The following is a 15,691-nucleotide window of genomic DNA, read 5'->3' as shown; positions in this document are numbered from 1 at the left end:
TGCTGAATTTCTGCATATAAAAGAGTTCATGCCGTTCTTTGCATAGACTCTTCCAAAATGTGCCATGTTAGACAGAGCAGATTTTTATTCCAGGGACAATACAGGACCTTACGAACCACGGAAGCTTCTGAGGATAATTCGGGAAGCTTGCTAACCCTTTTGCTAAATAGCAGTGTGGTGTTTTGAAAGTGAACCTCCATCTCTCCTGCTCATTTGCTAGGTGTGGCAAAGTTAATCACTGTTGTTTTTTTCATTTTAGGTATAGTTTTATGAGGTCTGCATGTTGACTTCTCTTTCAGCAGCCTGCCGATCCCTCCCAGGGAGCAGGGATACAGTTCCAGCCTGTCTGGAGGTGTCCAGCTTCTCTGCTGCCCTCCCTGCTGACCCCGAAGCATTTCCTTTACAGCCTAGCTTTGAGGGTTTGTTTGGCATGGCAGTGATGAAGCTGTTTCCCTTCCCCTCATGCTACCCAGGACCAGGTTTTGGATAGCAAAACACATCTCCCCAGTAAGATTAAAAAATCTTGAGGGGCAGGAAGCAACTACATCTTGTTTTTTATTGGTATCTGTTCTGACTTCAGGTTTTGGGCAGGAACATGATAAAAAATACTTGACACACTTCTTCTAGGAAGGAAAAAAACATTCCTGTGGAAGATGTGTGCCTATCACATCCATATACAGGTCTCTTCTGGAGACTAGGTTGTAGCCCTAAGATCAGTCCCCTAGGAAGGAGAGACACGGTGTCTGTGCCCGTGCTGGAGGGGTTCCCAGCCATTCAGCTGAGCACTCAAACAGTAGTACGATCTGACTTTGAAGCTGGCCCCTGTTTTGAGCAGGAGGTTGGACTAGAGACCTCCAGAGTTCCCTCCCTACCTAGGTCCTGTGACTCTGAGGCAAACAATGTTCTGGTGAGTATTTACTGAACACACTAATAAATTAACTGGGAAGTGAGTCCAGCCAAGCCCCCTTGGCAAAAACAGGCAATTCTTCAAGCTTTGTCCACATTCACTGCCCAGCAAGTTTTAATGTTAGTGCAGCTGAACCAGTAAAAATTTTCAATCCTTTTTTGGACGTTTTGTGGATGTATCTATGGAGCCTGAAAACTGACCTGCAGGTCTCGGCTACTTAGTTTTATGCCTTTATCAAAGTAGATCTCATTCTCCCACGGGTCAGTGGATTTACAGGTTTCGCAGAGTCTGTGAGCCACAGGGCACTTCCAGGGCATGCAGATTGCAGCCCATGCTGCCTCATGCTTCTCCACAAATGTGGTTCAGTCCTAGACCAGTGCAAGCATTTCTAAGGTCGAGGCTGATCAGCCTCTCTGAACACCTTGTCCTTGGTGCCTTAGTGGACACTGTGTCCCTTGCGGTATGGGGCTTCTTGCTTCAAAGCTGAGCAACTGTAAGATGTGCTCCACAATGGCCCTCAGACATGATTTTCTCTGATAGAATATTATTGTTTGGACAAATCCAGTTGGCTTCTGCTTTCTTGGGGATAGTAGGAGAAGCTTCTCCCTGTCTTTGCCAAGTCTCCACTGCTAGCTGCACAGGCAGTGTTGAAGGGCGGATGGGTCCTTCTTAGGGTACCTTCTGCCATTAATATAGTCCCAAGAGCACTGTTCTCTGTCCCCTTCCTGGCGCCTTGAAATCCATGTTACCCGCTGGTTCCTCCTGTTCCACAGTTACTCTTCAATCTGTCACACTCCCAGAACATGATAGATACCATACTGACCATTTACCAAATGAATCCTATGACTTTCAGTCTCTGATGGCATTCTTCCTGCTAAGGACACTTCAGGCCTCCATAGATCCCAGGGATTGCAGCTAATCTCTAAAATGTCTTTTGACTTTAAGGACTCTGAACCCTAACCTTGGCATAGATTCACCAGAGAAAAGCAGCTTTCACATTTTGCAAGGAAGAAGATTTTGGTGGACAGATAATCCACTGTGGGCTTTCTCTGAGAAGTTATGTTTTGTTTTATTGAGGTGTCTATGCTTTAGTGATCTCTCTGTCCCCTTCCTCCCCCAAGACTGATGGTAAGGAGGACGTGGCCACCACAGGAGCTGACTTTACACCCTTAATATCACCTGAGAACTTCCCAGGGCAGAAGGAGGCTCCCCGTGGGAGGACTTGACACCACGGGCTGTTCATATTGTCGCTGTCCTGCAGTACAGAGTGCATGGAGGAATTCACCCATAAGTCTTTTTATCCCACCATAATAGTGACAGCTACGCTTCTAGCCCAAGCAGCTTTCCTGAGCAGCTTCACCCTGGACACCATGCTCTTCCATCTCACCATTCCACACTAAATTCAAAGCTAGGAGCCACCTTTCTGAGGCCAGATGCTCTTGAGCCGCAAGCCACTGTGCTGGGGAAGTGGCTATGGGCTCTGTTCTCTGTGCTCTTCTCCAGGGCATCTTTTGTTAGCCCCATCCTTATTCTGGAAGATAATACTCCTAACAGGCTTAATCCTGCATAAATTCACACTGTCAGCAGTCTGTCCTTCTCTTTCTTTACACAGCCTGTGTGATTCCTCCAGCTGGGAATTAATGACAAGTGTTGAGACAGTCCTGAAACGTTAAGAAGCTGTTGGCCGCCTTCTCCTGCTCACAATCCAAGCACCTTTCCCCTCATTCCTAGGCTGTAGATCAAGATCCAGTTTCTCCAGAGTTCAACATGGAGAGACTTTACTAGTGCCTTAATTCATGGTTATAACTGGCTGAAGTGCAGCATATGGTGAGGTCTAATTGCTTTCATGCTTTCTGTCCTTGACGCCCCTTCTGGATAGCTGATGTGTCCTCTACCTGTGACAGCTGGTACTTCATGCTACTCACTGTTGGAGGTCTTCCTCGTCTGTTTTCATGGGCTTACACAAACCTACCATGCTCCAGCTGGAGGCAGCGGGCTGGGGGTCTCTGGCCTGACCCTGCTCCCAGCAGAGCAAACGTCACAGCTACAGCAGATGTCCAGGTGAGTCAGGGCAGTCCCCAAGGATGGAGACCCACCGCCACTCAGGGCCTCATCCTAGGGATGCCCCGCTCACATGGGAAGAGCCTGTATTCTCATGTCTGGTTGGGATTTTCTCACGTTGCAGTTGTGCCCATTGGTTCCTGTCCTGTTGCTTTGAACTTCTAAGAAAAGTCTGGCTCTGTCATCTCTTTCACCTTCCCTTTAGGATGTGGAAGATGCAGTTAGATCCTCACTTTTCAATTCCCCACTTACTTAATTCTGCATTTATTTAATCTCCTATCTTTTCAATTCATCCATTTTCCTTTTCTGATGTATGTGGTTTCAGACTCACTAAGAGGGGAAGACACTGCTGATCAGACTGACAGTGCAGCTGGACTTTGGTCTAAAGTGCTTCAGCATCTCCCATAAGGTCTTTGTAGACTAGACTTGTCTGTGAGGGACTGGTGGGACTTCATACTTTGACTTTCAGACAAACAAACTGGGAATTGTTCATACCTACTACTCTGCTCAGCCTTGCAGGCTGCTCGGAACAACCGTATGTAGATAGTGGCGGTGGCCAAGACATCGTGGTGGCCAGAACATCCCAAGGAGGGTGGCCATATTAAATCTGGGACCCACATCAGAGTCTGGCGCTTCCCTCCCTGGCCACAGCCTCAACAGGGTCTTTCCTCCTGGTATGAGTTAACAGAGGCAAACCGGAGGGGATGGGGGGCAGGCACCCAGCCCCTGCAGCCAGCATCGCCACTGCAGTGATGCAGCACGGGCTGGACAGAGGAAGGAGAGCCAGGCACAAGCTCATTGCTCGTATGTTTTCAGTGGGGTCCCTCAGCAACTGCGGATGCTACAGACACTGCCAACACTGGCAGAGCGGCTCCTTGCTCATTAAGTAGGTGTAAGCTACAGCCAACTCTGCCGTCTCTGCTCTGATCTACCCGGCGTCTTATGCCTTCCACCCCATCAACTGATCAGATTAATTGCTGTGCAGCTGGGATGAGACGGGGGGAGAACTGGGAGCAGATGAAAGCTTTTATGATGCTTCCATTCACCCTCAGATCATTACCCCTCACATTGCCGAGCGTTCCTGGGCTTGCCTCATCTTCGATGCTACTTCGTCATCTGCTAGCATGGCTGTGGACGGCTTGCATCCTTGCCACAAATAAAGGAAATTAAAATCTCATGAGAAGCCCTGCCAGAAGCCCTTGTTTTTAAGCTAGCTGTTGCAGCCTAATCTAAACGCATTGGGAGGAAAATGACGCTTTCACTCCTGCAGCAGCTGAACAGTCGTTCATACCCGGTGCATCAAGGCTGAGTTACCCCCATTGCTTTCAGGGAGAAATCTGTTTTAAACTCCTCTCTTAGCCAGTATTTTTGCAGAAGAAAGGAAAGGGCTTGAGGCTAAACTTGATCCTTGCAGGCTGCATATTTCAGTACTGGAAGGCTGTGACTCAGTGGCCTCTGGAAGCTCTCCAAGCTATCAGTAGCTCAAAGGAGGAATTAAAAACTCAACGAACTGCCTGTTCTCCTGAAACTTGTTTTGTACATGCTATGGAAGAGATGAGAGATTTGAAAGAAGGCGGCCCTGTCCAAGAATCATTGGCTATAACAAGTCATAGCAAGCAATGAATATTTATTTTATTAAAATGCTTAGACATCTTTTAATGAGCCTTTTTGCCAAGTTTATTTGGAAGAATTTGCCAAAATACCATGTACACTATAATAAATCCCAAGGTACCTAATAGGCTTCCCCACTTGGTCTTCTGTCCCTGACAGTCTCTGTGTAGAGATGTCAGAATACCTGTTTTCTTCCCCAAAATGGGAAAGAGAGACTGAGTAGTGTTTCTGGTGTTTTTCCAGACAGTTGGAAAAGCTGATGTGAACAGAGAGATGTCCTGTGCTAGCCTGTGAAACCAGTCTTGGGGTGGCAAGAGGAATCTCAGGAAGATGAGTCTGAGGCTGGATATTAGAATCAGGCAGTCAGTTCATCAGAGCTCAGGGAAGAAGATGGCCCCTTTGGCTGAAACTGTGCTTCTAGACAAGAGTGGTCCTTGTTTCACTCTGCAGTCTTAGTCCTCAGATCTGCCTTGCCCTCATCCCAAATCTATGTCGGGTGCATACCTTGGACCTGTCCATCCCCAATGGTTAAGGCTTACTTTCAAGCCCAAGACACAAGAAAGCAAAATCAGCACCTCAGATTAAAATAGAAAACAGACTCAAAGTTTCTGGACACTTCAGGAAAAGAGCTCTAGTACTTGCTGAAAGCAGAGCTTGTGAGCCCAACCCAGGGAGTGAAGTGAGTGATCTTTTGCTCTTAGGAGTGCCTTACTTGGAAAAAGAGAACTTTAAGAACAGGCAACACCATGGCTGGGCACATTCAGATGTGACCTTTCAGGGTGCATTCCTGATCACAACCAGGAAGCATCTTCCCACCCTTTTTGGTACATTTTCCTAGTTCCTGAGAGCAAGGATTGACTGAACTGGCCTACCCAAGAAAGAGACTCAGTGAAGGGATCCTTCCAACTGAAGTTAAAGCCATTGCTTTCATGTTTGCTGTGGGTGGTAGAACTTGGTACTGCTGTGCTTCAGTAGTGTATTCTGAAGTGATCAGCCCAGGACAGAAAGCTTATTAGAGAAAGACATTTTGGTTGCCTTTGGAAAGCTGGAATTTGTCATCTTCTCAAAGGAGATATCCAGCTGGAGGAGCTGGAGTTGGAGATCTCTTCATCGACACAGCAGAGAGAAAGATTTCTGTCAAGCTTTGAACCTAACAACAGCCAGAACTGGTCAGAAAGTGTTCAACTGCCTCTTTCTTTGCGGATTCCTTGGTCATAAAATGCTCATTTGCTGAAACTAAAATGTTTTTCTACGAATGTGCTAATTCAAACAAAGGTTTAGCCAGAAAAGGCTTTCTGCTTCCAAAAGAGGGAATTTCTGGTTAATGGAGTGAGAAGGAATTGTTTAATTTAATGACCAGCTCAGTGAGTTTGAGCTCTCAGCTGAAATCTAGCAGAACCCAGGTCGTGTCCTTGCTCCAGCAAGTGCATCCTGCTCATCTGAAGTGGAACAGCCCCAGCAGGAATGACTCACACAAGGATCTGCTGGGTCTTCATCATGCCTTGGCACAGGGAAATTGCTGAGCCTGAAAATCCCCTATTCTAGACAAATTCTCTGGCCTCTGGTTGTTGGCTGTCCAGACCAAGTCTGTAAGGTGACAAGCCAACATGCCGGTGGGGACAGAAGTCCCTTGCCGTAGAGAACCTACAACCAGCTCCAGCCATAATGAAGCTTGGCCACTTCCAGGTCTGCTGGGATGAACATCAGCACTTGAGCTGCCTTCAGTTCCTCCCCTGGCACTGCAGCCTTGTTGATTTTTCGGGTTGAGTTTTGCTCACTTGCATGTATTTGCCAGAGGATAGAAGTTGTATTGAAGGTTCACATTCCCCAAAACGTGCATGTAGACAACCGCACATCAATTTCCTGGAAGTTGCTAGAGCAGCAAAATTTGAGTTCACTTGTGCAGGCCAAAAGGAAGTGCTGATTTCTCAGGCTAACCTGTCCTGGCTTCTGTTCCCCTTCTCCCGCTCCATAAATGTAAAGTATTGGTTTTATTCTAGCCTTTCAACTATGTAAATACTGTTGCATGGCCAATATGCAACCAATTATAGAGGGAGCAGATGTTTTTCATGGTGATGCAACAAACACTCTTCTTTTCTTGTCCTTTGCCTTAAAGATAATTTTTGTCTTGAGATGATTTCATGTTCAAGTCTTTCATATTTCTGTGTTGCAGAGATTGTCCCCTTAAGGGGACATGTGTTTCAAACGCACAGGGGAGGAAGAATATAAATTATTCAGATATAGGTGGGTAAGCAAATTGGCTGTGGTGACCCGGCTGCCTGCGCTCCTCTGGCCATTCAGACAGAGAAGGTGGCTTGCTGGCAGAGCCATGCTGTTGTTCGTGCAGTGGCTTGCGTGCATCAGGCTTGCAGTGGCTGCAACTGCAATTTGTTTGTTTTATGTTTGGTGTGCGCTGCTGCGGTCAGAAGGACTTCACGTGCCTTCGGCCATAAGCAGAGCATTGAGCCTCTGGGGATCGATCCCCGCAAGCAGCAGCAGAGCCATTCCATTTCCAAGAATAATCTTCCATCCAAAAAAGAAAAAGGTGCCTCATGCAATACCTTAATCTTACCACATGGCTGGATGAGCTTCAGCCTTTAGTAAAGGGTTTCCCCTTTACCGTTGCCAGTGATAACATGAGTCCCAGCTGCAAGTGTAGCCCTTTGGGAAGCCTCACCTCCACAACCACCACCCAAGCAAGACCTTGCAGGTGGCAGCTGCAACTGCGTGCCTCCGAGTGCCCTGCGGTTGTAGAGGCACTAATTGTTACTATTTGTAGACCTGGCTGGAAAAATTCCTACAAAGCTGTGTTACGTGTTTCTTCTTGCTGTTCTTCTTGCTGTAGCAAAAGCCAGTTTGCTACAAGTGCCAGGTGGTTGCCCTCCTTGTAGAGCCTGTTGAAATGTCTGGGAGGAAAAAGGGGAAGCGTTTGCTTCCAGTATATTCCCTGCTCCTTCCAGATGCTGCTTACAGGGTGTGGAAATGCCTTGAGGTTCCTCTAGAAGATGTATGTGGAGTTAGGATTATTGCAATGGGAAAACCATCACAAATTTTGCAAAAAGCCTGGATTTCTTCACTGTATTTCTTGTGAACAACTTGTGTTGTTACTCTCTGTGTTTTTTCTATCCGGAAGAATAAGGTGGTGCCACAGATATTTTCGTTCTTATTGACTTCTAGGCTAGAGGCACAATTGTCAGCATGAGGGGAAGGCAAGTATTAATGAGTAATCTTTCAAAAGCATCTCTCTTCTTTATTTCAGAGTCTCCTGAAATTGGGCCCTCAGTTGTAGTTCACACAACTGTGACATTTGGAAGCGAGCACCTGGATTCAGACCCTGCGGAGGTACAGCAGTTAATTCTCAGTTACCTGGAGAGGATTGTGCCATCCCTACCTAAACCAGCCAGCATCAAGTGTCAGAAATGGAGATACTCTCAGGTACTCTGCAGTGGGATCAGTCAGCTGGGAGGATGCTGCTGGGGCAATGCTGTAGTACAGACTTGCGGTGTATCACAAGAAAGAGGACATCAGTGGTTTTCGTCCTCGGGGAGCAAGAAGAAAGGGGATAGTTGCTCAATACCCGTAATACATTCTTCCATGTAGCCATGAGAACCATCCAAGGCTGGCCAACAACAGCCAGATCATTTCTAGTCATCTTTTTACGTAGTGGACCTGGCTCAGCGCTAAGTTATGCAGCCTTCCTGGTAAGTAGGGACAGGAGCAGTGCACAGGAAGGAAGTAAATCCCACAAGCTTCGGTGGGATTTTTGCTGGTATTTAAAAATATGACTCAATCTGTCTTTCTGTATCCAAAAGTATGTGATATTATTAGCAAAATTCCCACCCTACCACAGAGTAGCAGAAGTCCTTGCGTTCAGATGTACTAATTGTTATTATTTGATTTGGCCCAGTTCAATTTAACAGTATGTTATGCAAAAAAATTTTCAAAGTAAACTACCTAAGGGTAATAATAACAAAATGTGTATATTTTACAGACTTCTTTTAAAAATCCAAGGAAATTGTTGGCAATTTCCTGAAGTATTGGACTGTATCTACATGTTTACCCAAACCCTCTTAAATTACATTGGTGAAATTGAATGTGGAAGTTGATGCAAAATATTTACTTAAAGCAGTTCCCTAAAAATTTTTCCTTTTATGAAGTCTGGAAAAGTTACTGTAGACGACTGTTGTGAAGTCTGCTCATACCCCTTGATCTGCATCCAATTTAGGAACCTGGTCTCATTAGCACAAAGTTTATTTTTCTGTGAGTTAGGTATTGGTAGTTTGCAAATCACTTCCCAGTGCATAGTATTTGTTCTCAGTTGTCATATAAAAATGACTTTAACATAGGTTTTAACGTTTCAGATGACTCATACAAAAATCATGGTATGTTTTATATGTTCCTCTATGTACATGGGTTTTTTTGCTAGTAGTAGTATCTCTGTACAGTTGTCACTGTTAAGGCATCCTTTTCTGGTTGTAACTTCTGGTCTTTTGTTCTGCATTATCTGTTACCTTTCTGCTTCAAACTGCTTGCAAGCACAAGAGCTGCAGGTGGTAGGGAGGAAAAGAATTGGATCTATCTCCAACAGGCAGACACTTGGTTGACCAGCTCTGGAAAGGTCTCCCAAAACGAAGTAAGAAGTATTTTTAAACAGAATTAATACACCCTAGATAGTGCTGCTATCACAGAGCTCTATCATAAAATTTGTGAAATTCAGCTACTTTGTTTATGTGTACTCACACACTACTCATACTTTTAGCATAGTGTCAAAGGTGACATATAAGTATATGCATTGTATATGGCCCATTCTGATTTATCTCACCAAAAACACATGGATAAAGGCAGTTAGTTTCTTACTGCTGAATAAAAAAAAAGTCGCAGTTGCATTCTACCAAACAACTATGCTTTTTGAATCCTGCCAAAATTATGGCCATACAGGATTTATTATAACCTTGTACCTATTGCTTCATCTTTAAGAGGTAGCTGGAACAGTGACTGTAGGAATGAACTCTTATTTTCCACAATCGTTTCAAAATTGTTGTCTTCCTAAATCACTAGGTGTGCGTCCTGTTTCCCCTATTTAAAAAATTACATTCAGACATCATACTGCTGGATGATGCTCTATTATTTTCTCAAACCACTGTACAATTTACAGCTCTTCCCGCTTTCTTCTCCTGCCTCCGTTGCCTGCTATCGACCATGCTGCTAAAAACCACCGACTTCAGCAGCTGCTTGTGCTTTATGGCTGTGTCATAGGAGGAAATATCACTAGTCTTTAATTCAATGGATGAATGTCAATATGTCTTAATAAGTGAGTGTAGGTCAGATCCGTTATCTCAATAAAGAGATCTCTATTGCCACCCTATAAAATAATCACTACCTAAATTAAATATCTGGGACAGAGCTCCCTCTTTCTCTTAAAGCTATCTTTACTTTCAGTTATAATAAGCTGTTGCCACAGAAGCAAAGGGAACTGATAAGATGGGTGCATCTTTCCCCTGATTCTTTTAGATGGGATTTATCCTACTTGTTAATTAAATCTGTCTGTAACGTCCTTTACATGGCCAAACACAATCCTGGGATTAAAATGCAGACGTTACAATTATCCATGGTGGATGAGGGATTAGGACTTCCAAACTTCTACTGACACTACCTAGCAGCACAGCTGCAATTCTGGATCCCCTGCTTTAATTACGATAAGACACTATTAGCATTCAGAGCCAACAGCTTCCCAGCCCATCAAGTCCCTTTGACACAGTCACTTTCTATCTATAAGGGATACTGGGAAAACACAGAATCATAGAAATTGGACCTCTTCAGTGGGGACCTCAGAAGGGACCTCTTCAGGCCTCTAGTCCAGCCTGTTGCTCAAAGCAGAACTATCGCCAGCACTAGGTGACCTCGACCATGGCTTAGTCTAGCTGAGTCTTGAAGTCTTCGAGGATGGAGATCCAACAGGCTGTGCCATATAGTTGAGGGTAATTTGAAATTTATGTTGAACAACACCTTCAGAAAAACTTGAAGAAGGGGCAGGATCATTCCTTTCCCCAGTCACTGTGTCTAGAGTGAGGGCCTTTACTACCTTGAGCACGGGGTCTTGCCACACAGACGAAAAGATGCAGGCTGGGATGTGTACATCTTGATCCTGTGATCAGTATGACAAAGCAGAAGCTGTTTGGTACAGCCAGCATCAAATAAGCACTGGGCGGTCAAGAAGGAAGGACACTCAGAAAGCCTTTTTCTGCTAAACCTTTCTTCATTGTTTATGCTCAGTGACCTCGATCTGTAAGAAAAAATTAGGAATAAAAGTACTGACCTAAAATTATTCTGAGAAAGACTGGATTTACTATACATGGCTAGACTCTTCTGTTAAGTTGAATAATGGAGAATGGGTTGTACCTGACTACAAATTTATTTCAGATATTTACCTCCTTTAAAGAGATGCTAACATGCAAGTAACACAGAATGCAGCCAGTAATATAAATGTGAGTGTTTTGCAGCTGATCCATACTTGGAAATGGCAGATAATGGCATGGCAGTGGCTAGCTGAGTGTACATTTGAATCAATGGAAAAATCCCCTGTACTGAACAAGATGCCTTGGACTTTAGGTCTTGTTCACCGAAGCTGACAGTTGCACGATGGGATACAGTAATGGTTTACTGCACAGGAATCCAAAACGTATCTTTGGACCAAAAGATATGTTTGAATCCAAAACATATCTTTGGACCAAAGGCAGAAAGTCAAGAAATGATGGAAAGAAAATTGTACTCTCTGTATCATGCTTTATGATCTCTATGGTTTGATCTCTATTGCTGGTCTACTGCTGTGCTTCTACTCTTTTTTTTTTCTCTCTCTCTGGTTTTCTAGGTATTTTTTCCTCTTTTTCAACATTTCATCCTTATGGGTCTTGTTTTGTCATTCCTTTTCTCAGACTATTTCTTCCTGCCTTGCCCTCATGTTTACCTTTAGGCAAGTGCTGCTGCTGCCTTATCTCCGTTCTGAGATTCACTGGTGCTGCTCTGGGATGCACTGATTTAGCACAACATGGACCCTCAGCCTTTGTACATAGGTTTGCAACGGGCTACAACAATGTGTGACACAGCCAAGCGTGGTAAAAACACAAATGCTGCATGCTTTTACTCTGTCGTTTGACACGCATTGGTGTTTTGTCATAAAGTACAATACTGAAAGGAAGTCCATGAGCTCCAGGTAGCTTCAGGTTAATAGGTACTGGCCAAAGCAAAGTCCGTTCAGTTTTAGGAATGTTACACAGAACTGCTGAAGGGCTGTCACTCCACAGATACAAGTTTAATTGAGAGTATAGTGCCAGGAAAATCATATTTAAAATTAATACAATGCATACATTGAGAATGACATTAAATATTTATCAAAGCAACCTTATTCAGAACTTGTCCCGTGCTACTTACAGAGAAAATGTTGATTGCATCTCTAGCAGTATCTAAAAATTGTTGTGCTACTCAGATGAAAAAGGAGACCAGCGTACCAGAGCTGGAGGCAGAGTGGGTTGTCTCAAGGCTGTATGTGTGCTTGCACAGCAGCATGAAGCATGGGCAGGTCATCATGACAGTTGTTACTCTGAAGTCCACCTCACTTCCCATCCAGGAAGGTCACCTTGTCAACCCAATTGTGTTGCAGGCTCTCTTGGAAACTGCAGGCTCCCTTTCCTTTGTTGAACAGTTACATATCTGCGGATTTTTGCAGGCCCACCTTTGCTGATGTGAGATCACGTATCTTCATACCTTTTGGCTTAGAGATCTCCATACCCCAGCTGTCCAGGGTCAGGCAATTCATTTCTGCTGAGATGGACTGAGAATAAGACAGGACAAGGCTGTAAAGTTTCTAAATTTCCACATACAGGAAAGCTTTATTCTAATTATTTAACTCCAGAAGATAAATATTTTACTATGGTACTTTGATCATTAGTGCTTGGACCTATGATCTGGGATGGGAGGGGTGCTTCGTATGAAGGCATGTTTCTCAGGAATACGGACCTTTCTGGCGTGAAATTCAGGTAAATAAAAAACTTTCTTTTCCATCTCCCTGTATGCTTTTCTTTTTCAGGTTACCAAAGCTGTGCCCAATTGTCTGGGACAAATGATTCTTCATACTCAACCTCTCCTGATTTGTGGGGGCGATGGATTTACTCGTTCCAACTTCGATGGCTGCATAGATTCTGCTATGAGTCTTGCAGAGGCTGTGAAGTCTCATTTATAGCAATTTCAAAGTCGGCTGCTAAATTTAGTCTAGATTTGTGATGAATTTTACTATGATGGATTGAATTCTAGTTTAGTGTTAACATCACTGGCCTCTATCTTGCAAAAATAAATAAAGGAAGATCTGTTGGCATGCTGTAATAATTATTGGCATGGAATTGAATCGAATTTTCCAGGATCTGTGCTGTAAGTGGTTACTTTGCTTGAAGTAAAGCGTTTTCTGGCTCTAGTCAGAGGCACTGAGCTCCAGCAGTCTTGCCAGGTCTCCTGATACTTTTACAGCCCATGAAAAGTATGTCAAGGAGAGGAGCCTGACTTGAAGCAGCACAGAAACCCATGGAGCTGCAGAGTTTTCTCCTTTTCTGAGCATTTGGAGCCCTGGAAGTGACAGAAGGAACATTCACAATTGATCCCAGAGCTTTCATACATGTGTGTGGTCAGCCCTGGTCATGGTTATTGTGTTGGCCAAGGGGAATTAGTGATGGGGCATACCTTGCTATGCTTCTCAAGTTGGATGGGCTATGCAAGGTCTAACCATGTCGACTCAAGGTCTAACCACGTCTCCAGGCATGGACTTAAAAGTGAGGGATAGTAGTTGTCTGCCGACCATCTTTCTTAGCCCACAGTTTTCTGGAGCCCTGGTTGTAAATTCCTGGGAGAGCTCATTTAAGAGCTTGATGATGTTACTGGCAATGACGTGCCACTGAAACATGGTACCTGTCCTGGGTGCAGTCTAAGCAGCATCAGCCCAGCTATGCTCATAAAAGAAAGAATGGGGAGAAGGTGAAAGTGAATGTGTGCATGTTTCTAGCGCTCTCACAGCAATAGGGCTGCTATCCCAAAGTCATCTTGGGAATAGACATTGACATCTGGACTGTAATACAAGTTTAACACAGTAAAGCGGACTGGCCAGGAAGGTGGATGCACTTAAAATAGTTCAGTATTTGCCAGGTTAGAGAGTGACCAGTGCCTCATGGCTCTCTGCTGGTCCAGGGTCCCCTGAACAAGGAGCAGCCCTTTCCTCCTTCCATGTGGTGGAGGAATCGGGGTAGGAGCAGCCAATATGGAAGGTGATTTAGCTGCTTTGCCTGGCAAATGCCAAGAGGAAGGAGGGAAAAGAATTTATCTAAGCGTGGTCCATGGCACTGTGTTAATAAGAAAACTGTGCTGACATTTCAGGCTTAGGGTTACATCACCACCACCGTAAAAACTCATTTGAAGTAAACAGCCAGTCTGAAAGTGAGGTGAGTTCTAGAAAGCGCTATACTTTATTTTGGCAGAACAGGTGTAGAAGTAGAGGGACAGGTCCAGGGAAGGATGTAAATACACATGTGAGTGAATGAACAAGGAATTTGATTTGAAATACTAAAAAAATAAACAGCAAGTATAATTGTGTTGAAAAAACTACCTGTCAGTTTCAAGTATTTCTAAGCTACTAAACTGTGTTTCTGTGAAGTCAATTTTGAAATTACTCAGAAATTAACGAAAAATCATTTATTTATTCTACACTTGATTTTAGCTTGCCTTTCCTCTTAAATCATGTATCACAAGTTTAGTACCTCTCTCTACTACAGCACTAAAAATAACAGAATGCTGTTTCCAGTGGACAGAATTTTAGCCATTAGAGAAGTACATTTCAGCCTCTTTTTCTTATACTCCTGTATTTCACAAAAATCCGACATACTGTATTCACAGCAATTGAACACTGTAATTTACTGCTGCGTTTGACCATTTCTAATGCAGTGTTTTCAGTGACACCAAGAACTTTAAAACTTAAGTTAATTTTAAAAACATCTTTGAAGGATATTTCATGATACCATGCAGTTTTATTGATTTTTTTTCTTCTTTCCATGAAGTCCTCATGTTTAAAACTAGATGTTGTTTTTCTGTCTGAACCAACCAGCTCCAGACCCTCAGGTTTCAATCACTGTGTGTTGTGCAGAAATGAGGAAGATAGATAGATTGGTGGTAATGTACGTGCACAAATCTTAAACAACAGCATGTGATCTCCTATCATCTTCCATGGATCACGAAGAGCCACACGGTCATGGAATAAATCTAATCTGGTGAGGCATTTAGTATTGGCGTGATTTAGCATGAGCTCAAAAGCAACCAAAGTCCCATCTGAAATAAGGTTTTATGTTGCAGTGTTGGAAAACCTTAATCAAAGAGCTATACCCCACGGAGGATGGCATATGAAAGCAACCAAGTCTCATTTTTCATATGTGCTCCTCAGCTTCTATCCAGGCCTGGCCGTCCTGTGGGCGTTGGTCCCCAAGGGAGTAATGTGCTGAACCATACAAGAGGGTTTTCTGCTGGGTTATCTGTTCCCCTGGAAGATGTCGCCATGGCAGGCGGGTCAACTGTTGCTGGACCCATGGTGATGGTTTCTGGGGACCATCCCACCAGTCTGCCTTCATCTGCCTCTGCCTAAAGTGCACAGGGCAGGATGTATGTCCTTTTCCTGCAGGGGCGAAGGAGCAGGCTGTAACTTCAGGGGATCTTTCCAGACTCTTCGCTTGTGCTGTTTTCCTCATTTTGACTCTTTGTTTTCTACTCCTTTCTTCAAAGATGGATTTTGCATTACAACATGCTAAAATTTGCACTTCCCCTTCCTTCAATTTTGAATGGAAGCAAGCCAAACACTATAAATCCAAATAAAGATCAATCCTGAAAGCATGTGACATGCAGAAGACTGAAAATGGAGCATCTTTGACAACATTGTGTTGTTTCTCCCGCTCGCAAACAGGTGCGCTCCAAAGAGTTGTGATGCTCTCAAAGGGGCCTTGTATCAGCTGCAGCCTTCAATACCACAAGTGACAGCTAAAAGTGGAGATTGTCTCTGACACCATCCTTACAGCAATCTTGGTCATTATG

At 44.1% G+C, this 15,691-nt stretch overlaps 1 protein-coding gene across 1 annotated transcript in view; it reads left to right on the top strand.

Moving 5' to 3' along the window:
- Positions 1-12,918, top strand: part of RNLS (renalase, FAD dependent amine oxidase) — a gene marked incomplete at its 5' end in the record, with an annotated part of 78,705 nt that extends 65,787 nt beyond the window's left edge. Inside the window, 2 exons of the mRNA XM_082309147.1 lie at positions 7,839-8,014; positions 12,663-12,918. Coding sequence (XP_082165273.1) covers positions 7,839-8,014; positions 12,663-12,815 — 329 coding nt within the window. The 3' untranslated portion in view covers positions 12,816-12,918. The remainder of the gene's footprint in view (positions 1-7,838; positions 8,015-12,662) is intronic.
- Between the last annotated feature and the right edge of the window lie 2,773 nt (positions 12,919-15,691).

The sequence above is a fragment of the Platalea leucorodia genome (assembly GCF_965183815.1).
Source record: "Platalea leucorodia genome assembly, chromosome: 4".
NCBI classification, from domain to species: Eukaryota; Metazoa; Chordata; class Aves; order Pelecaniformes; family Threskiornithidae; genus Platalea; species Platalea leucorodia.
The sequence above is the reverse complement of the archived record's forward strand: the minus strand, read 5'-3'. Positions and strand labels throughout refer to the sequence as shown.